The sequence below is a fragment of the Callorhinus ursinus genome, unplaced genomic scaffold (genome assembly GCF_003265705.2).
Source record: "Callorhinus ursinus isolate GAN/ISIS: 27379988/994484 unplaced genomic scaffold, GSC_fseal_2.0 scaffold14, whole genome shotgun sequence".
Classification (NCBI taxonomy): Eukaryota; Metazoa; Chordata; class Mammalia; order Carnivora; family Otariidae; genus Callorhinus; species Callorhinus ursinus.
The window spans coordinates 39,047,820-39,054,686 of NW_027397076.1; the positions used below are offsets into that span (position 1 = coordinate 39,047,820).

At 45.7% G+C, this 6,867-nt stretch overlaps 1 protein-coding gene across 3 annotated transcripts in view; it reads right to left on the minus strand.

Moving 5' to 3' along the window:
- The window catches only part of LEMD3 (LEM domain containing 3), a 78,399-nt gene extending 71,964 nt beyond the window's left edge, over positions 1-6,435 (minus strand). For all 3 annotated transcript variants that reach the window (XR_003210349.2, XM_073900704.1, XM_025882801.2), the window contains exon 1: positions 4,874-6,435. Coding sequence is in view for 2 of the 3 variants with exons in the window: in XM_073900704.1 (XP_073756805.1) it covers positions 4,874-6,410 (1,537 nt within the window). In the remaining variant the exon portion in view is untranslated. The remainder of the gene's footprint in view (positions 1-4,873) is intronic.
- Between the last annotated feature and the right edge of the window lie 432 nt (positions 6,436-6,867).

Sequence of the window (6,867 nt, forward strand, 5' to 3'; positions counted from 1 at the left end):
ATATTGCTCTGGCACTGAAAATGGATTGAAGAGCTACAGCCTAGAAGGAGGTACACCTGAGAGAAGACTACTAAAGCAGATCAGGCAAAAGACTAACTTAGAGCAACAGTGATGGAGAGAAAAAGATTCAAAAGACAATCGGAGGTAGAACTACAAGACTTAGTAACCAACTGGATTGAGGTTTGAGGTTTGAGGTTTAGTAGGAGAATGAAGAAGAAGGAATCTAGATAAATTCAAAGTTCCTAGCTTGAGTCCTGGGTAGATGGAAGTGCTATTGACTAAAGCAGGGAACAGAGCCGGGCAAACAAGGTGAAAGGAAAGCCAATGAGTACAGAGGATGGGTACTTCTGGAATATCCAAAAGAAACTGTCCAATAAACAAACAGGTAAGTCTAGAACTCAGAAGAGAACATTTAAGGCAAAAATATAAAATCAGGAGGCATTAGCCAGAAACTATACAAAAGGATGGAACCAAAGACAAGAGTCCCAGAGACCACCAATATTTAAAACACAGACAGACAGGAGTAAATGAAAACTGGGAGAGAGTAGTGATACAGAAGTCTGAAAAGGAGAGAGTGGCACAAAGAAGTTAGTTATCACTGTACTGAATGGATCAAAGAGGCGAAGGTAAGAACTTTAATGCCTCTCTTGGATTTGGCAATTGAGTAACTTTTGACTCGAAGCAGAAGTTACAGAGGAATGGATGGTAAAGAAAGCTAACTAGACAGGGGTTGAGTGAATGGCAGCTGCAGCAAGAGATAACAATCTTGGCTGAGAGGACAGGAACAGCTGGAGGAGAACAGAGGGTTGAAGAACATTTTCAGGGTGGCAGAGATTTTAACATTTTTATAGGATGTTCTCATCCTTTCTAGGGACCAGTGGAGAGTGAGATTTTTAAATTATGCCTTGTACTTAAACTTAGTATATAGAAAAGAACTCGTCATACAAGGTTAAGTGAAAAAACAAGTTGCAGGATATGTATACGTGTAACATCACTTTAAAATGAAATTCTGACTCCTTTCTGTGGCCCTCAAGGCCTATAGGTCCTTTATGACCTGGCCCCTGCCTACTTCTGACTCCTTCATATGTCATTCTCCCTCATTCACTATACCCCAGCCAGACTGGCCACTCTATTCTGATGCTTCAACTTGCCAAGCCGGTTCTTGCCCCAAGAGTTTTGCACTCGCGTTATTTCTGCCTGGAATGCTTTTCTCCCTGTCAATGGCTAGTTCCTTCAAGACATTCAGGTTTCAGTTCAAACATCACCTCCTTAGAGAGGCCTGCTCACCTGTAATATTCCGTATCCCTCTACCCCCGGGGCAAAGTTACTATCATTAACTTGTATTAGCAACGATCACCCTCTCAAAGTCTTATTTGTTTACTTGTACATCTCCCCTCCCCCCACCCCCAAAAAGCTTAAAATGATGCTTGGCACAGAGCAGTCACTCTACTGTTGAATGAAAATGTACACAAACACACACATATATATGAATGTATGTATTTACATGAAAAGCATTAAGAAAGTTTTGAGAGGTATTATCTGAACTTATTTATACCAGGGGTGAGTGGGAGACGAGAAGGAGAGGTATACAATACCTATTCATTTTTTGCTTCATAGATCTCTACCCACACTTTCTACAAAAATCACGTCTTTGATAATTGGAAAACAATTTTTATATAATGACCACATGAGCCTAAGATAATCAATCTATTCTGCATCTCCATTTTCTTTTGTTGGGTTGTCATGACCTAATCTCACTGCAGGCTGATCCTTAAGTTGTTTTGGTAGGACAGTTCAAAGTTAGAATCTTAAACCTTAGAGCTAGAGAGAATTTAGGGGAGGGATCATCTGCTCCAACCCCCTAGTTTTACAGATGAGGAAGCAGAGACTTATAGTAATTTAATTAATAAAAGTAATTTAATTAATAAAACTAGGGTATTGATAAAAAATTTTCAAAGACCAAATGATTAAGAACTATTTAAAAGGCTAATCTATTATATGTTATACATAATTTAAATGACAACTAATAAAAGCTTACTAAAGCTTACTCTCATATATAACCTACAATCTTCTGGTGAAATTATTACTCAAAGTAAAACTATTTCCTTAAGCACATTATTTGACCAATGAACCCTATGGTTAAGCTCTGGTTAACCATTATACTATGACAAAGGATTCAGAATACATAAATATAGGGAGGAAAATTATTCACCGTTAGGTGTGCAGACTAACTGAATTAGCAGGCACTTCTTTCCACCAGGTATACAGTAAATCAAATATATAATATAGTTAAGGATTCATTATATTTTGATTCAAATTTCTGTATCAATGTTGACAGTGTATTTTTAATGGAATTTAATAAAAATTAAACGCTGAATAAGAAATGCACTACTAAATATTTACAGAAATGACTTAACTATCTCTTTACATACATACTGTAGTTTACCAGGAATACAACAAATTTTATCTAAATTTCTGAATGCCACTTTATGTAAAGTTATTTAATAAACTATCTCATTTGATCCTTACAACATCCCCAGAGAGAGCAGAAATTATTACTCCTATTTAATATAGAAGAATGAGGCTCAGAAGTTAAGGAACTTAAGTCATTTGGACAAGTCCTAGGACCCACATCCTCCACCTTTAGCCACTGTTGTTTCCATCACCCAAACTACTTTACTTTTACCATTTATTAAAATACAAAAACATGGGGCGCCTGGGTGGCTCAGTTGGTTAAGCGACTGCCTTCGGCTCAGGTCATGATCCTGGAGTCCCGGGATCGAGTCCCACATCGGGCTTCCTGCTCAGCAGGGAGTCTGCTTCTCCCTCTGACCCTCTTCCCTCTCGTGCTTTCTATCTCTCATTCTCTCTCTCTCTGAAATAAATAAATAAAATCTTTAAAAAAATAAAATAAAAATAAAAAAAATAAAATAAAATACAAAAACACAATTTCTTCCCTGCCACACTGGTGAAGGTGAGGGGGCTACTAAAACCCTCACAGTCCCATCCCTTTCTATTCCATCTGAAATCTCAGTACTTAAGAAAACAAAACTCATTCATCTTAACAGTGAGGAGAAAGATGTGACAGTCACCTTAACTGAGAAATCGTGCTCATCAGTAACTCGTTATGAAATAGATACTGCTGATAATGTCATTAATTTATGTGAACTTTACTAGTTTAACTTCTAGTGTGACCTTATTTCTTGTTCTTCCAAATCACCTAAGACAGAACACAATATACCACTCTTGCTCCCAGGGAACTAGTTAGAGTGAGTGCTGGGTCTCAGTCCTTCTTCTAACCCAATTAAGCAATACAGTAATAATCTATTATATGATGACCTTGGAAATGGCTATACCCAAATCAAAGGTTACACTATTCTGACTCCTACTTTATCTAAATCTGCTAACTGCACATTCACTATTTTGAAACAAAACAAACAAGAGTAAGGCTGATTTTATAAACACAAATCATAACAAAATGACTTCATGCTGGGTGAATGGGTAGGAGGTTTCGGGGGAGTGGAGTGAGGGCCCTAACACTGAGAAATTATATCTTCAGCAGTCCATCACACAATACATTTCTCTCTTTTAATCTGTGTAGGCATCCTTCTAATCGATATTAGCATCATTTTACTGATAAGGAAAGGGAAGCTCAAACTCTTGCTTACTCCTCCTTGCTCAAGGTATTCTAACCACTCTAACCTACAGGAACGCTCTTGCTCAACTCAAGCCCTTTCTTATCATCTCTGCCCAGAATGCTCTCCTGTCTCCCTACAATGCTGTCTCCTCCTGCTTCAGGTCTCACCTCAAATAGCAGCTACTCTGACCATCTCTCAAGTAGCCTATACCAACTATTCCATCCTTATTTCCTTCACAGAATGATCTGTACTTATCCTCTTGTGTTGAAGGACAGAAAGACCCTGATTTATCCTACAGTACAGAAGATGATGCTGGGCTTGAATGAATGAACACACCACACCTGCCCACAGTGCTTTAGAGCAAGTAAATGGCAGGGCCTAAAAACCAATACCAGATAAATGATAAACTCCTGCCCTGCCGTACCACTACTTTTTCACTGGTATGAGGGAAGATGCTTTGGCCTGGGCAATCAGTTCTTTTTTAAAGATTTTATTTATTCATTTGAGAAAGAGAGCGAGCAAGCACAAGCAGGGAGAGAGGCAGAGGGAGAGGCAGAAGCAGACTCCCTGCTAAGCCAGGAGGCGGACGCCAGGCTCCATCCCAGGATCCCGAGATCAGGACCCTGAGGCGAAGGCAGATGCCTAACCATCTGAGCCACCCAGGCGCCCCCTGGGCAATTAATTTTGAGCTGTGTCTTCCTACCTTCTATATTCGTTCACGTTAAAGGAAATATAGAAACTATAGAAAATACAGAACCCAAGAACTTAATGTCCCAAAATACTTAACTGGAATTTCAAGAGCTCTTCCATTGCCTTCTAGAATCACAACTGAATTTGAAAAAACATCTATGATGTTCCATAACAATCAAGATACTTCAAAATTGTTAATTAACTGGCATCTGCACACATAGTTAATTTAAGGCTAAAAAGTAAATTTAAGTCACACACATAAATGCATTTTACTAACAGGCTTGTAATATTTTGTTCTTCTATAAGATGCTTTGAATTCCCCAACAGATCATACAGAGAAATTTTAAAACGAGGCATGGGATGATCGTTCTGAGAATGGCAATAATGTTCTTTCTTAAAGAAAGATGACACAAATGCACCCGATCTGCTGCCTTGTCACTATGTTCTTGCAGCCAGAGGTCATCTCGTGTAAAATGCCCAGTGTGGTTACAAGAGACCCCTAGCAACATCCCCTTTGTTACCTTACCCACAGGGCATATACTTACTGCTGAGCCCTCCATCCTCGGATACTCCCGTCCCTCTCATTCCTAGGTAAGTCAGTCCCAGTATTAGGAAAAATAAGCAGGCAGCAGTTAAGAGAAACATCGACAAGTAGTGGGCACTGAAACCCCCTGTAGGGGACACCTCCTCCCGTTTAAATTGCTGGAGAAGTTCCTCCTCGGGTTCGGCAAGCTTCGGCTTGTTGTATGTGTTTTTCAGGTAGGTATGATTGGAGCCCGTATGATTGGAGTGATTGATCCTGAGTGAACTAGAGGCAGCCACCGACGCACCGGGAGGGAGGCTGTTGGAAAAAATCCTGGGGGAGTCCACACCGAAGGCCCCACCGCCGATATGATTATTGGTTTTGAGAAGGGAGCCTGTGGACGAATCCAAGGTTGAGTCCATGTCAGTCAGTGGCGGGGGCAGGAGAGGGGCCAGTTTCTTAGCGTTGACACGGTACCTAGGAATGGGGCTGGAGTCCAGCGGATCACACCCTCCTCCCTGCTCCGCCGCCGCCGACTCTTCGAGGTTTCGGCTCCTGTCTAGACTCCCCGCAGCCGCCGCCCTGTCATTCATCGGGATTCCTCCCCCTCCCTGAACTGAGGTCTCCAGCCGGCCGCCGGCAGATTTAGCAGTCAGCGGAGAGAGAGGCTTACTATGGCTCCGTCTGGGCCGATGCCGGGAAAGGGAGTCGTCCTTTAATACCTGTCTGCTGGAGGCCACGTCGTCGTCCTCCTCTTCTTCCTCCGAGTCCGAATAGTTCTCCCGGCAGCTGTAGGAGAGAAGCCGGCTGCCATTCACGGTCCGGCTCGCCCACAACGGCTCCTCGGCCTCTGGGTCCCTGTCCTCCCCGTCGTCCCCCTCCTCCTCCTCGTCCTCCGCGGCTCCATCTCTCGCCGACGGGGTCTGCAGCTCGGGAGCCGCCGGCCGCCTGGCCCCCCACCACGAGTGGGGCTTCCTTCGCTCGGCCGAGTTGCTGTTAGTCACCTCGCTGGCGGCCAGGGGCGCCGACAGCGGCTTGAGCCCGCGGTACGGGAGCGAAGCCCGGTCTTTCCTGCTGCTGCTGCTGCCGCCGCCGCCGCCGGCCTGGTCCCGGGGACTGGCCTCCACGTCCGACTCGTCCGAGCTGAAGCCCAGCAGCACTTTGCTGCCAGCCGTGGGGGCGGCCGAGGCGCCCCCGGGCCCTCCCAAAGGGCTCTCCGAGGCCGAGGCCGAGATTCGGCCCAGGCCCCCCGGAGTCCGCAAGTAGGAGAGGTCGCCCGAGACCGGCCGGACCCCCAGCCCCGTGGCGGCCGCCGCCGGTCCCGCCGCCGCTACGGCGGCGGCAGCCGTGTTATTGTTATTACTGTTCCGCGTCTTGTTGCCGCGGCCCCCAGACCGGTGCTGCTGCTGCTCTTCCTCTCGAAGCTTCTTCAGCTTCTTGAGGTAGACCGGGCGGGTGCTCTCCGTCACTGGGCCAGGAGACAGGCCGTAACGGCGGAGCTGAGAGAAAAGCTCCTCATCCGAGAGCTGCTGAGGCGCCGAAGCCGCTGCCGCCGCCATTTTCTCTCCAGGGTGTTTTACAAGCTCCGCGCTACCGGAAGTGACGCGCCGCCCTAGACCCTGAACTAGACCGGGCTGCGTCGCCCTCCCAGCGCCACGGGCGCCTTGACCAATGGGAGGCGCGGGAGGAGCTCACCTGAGCGGGAAAAGGCCACCTGAGCGGCGCGCGGCTCACCAGGCGGAGAGTTTTTCCCATCCAAGTACTAACCAGGCACACTCTTCCCTCTCCTTTCGGTCGCCTTCTCCCGCAGTTCTCGGTTCTGCCCTTCCAAGTGCCTTTCCCGGGAGCTGCCTCTTCCTAAACCACACCTTGACCTCTTCCCAGGTTCCTGCCACCGGACAGTAATAGGTGAAAGGAAATAAGCCTTGAAGTTCAAGGCATTAGTTTTCTTCCCATCCAGTTCTTGGTGCCGCGGAGAACCTAGAAAGATTAAAAGAAATCCTCACGGCCAGACTA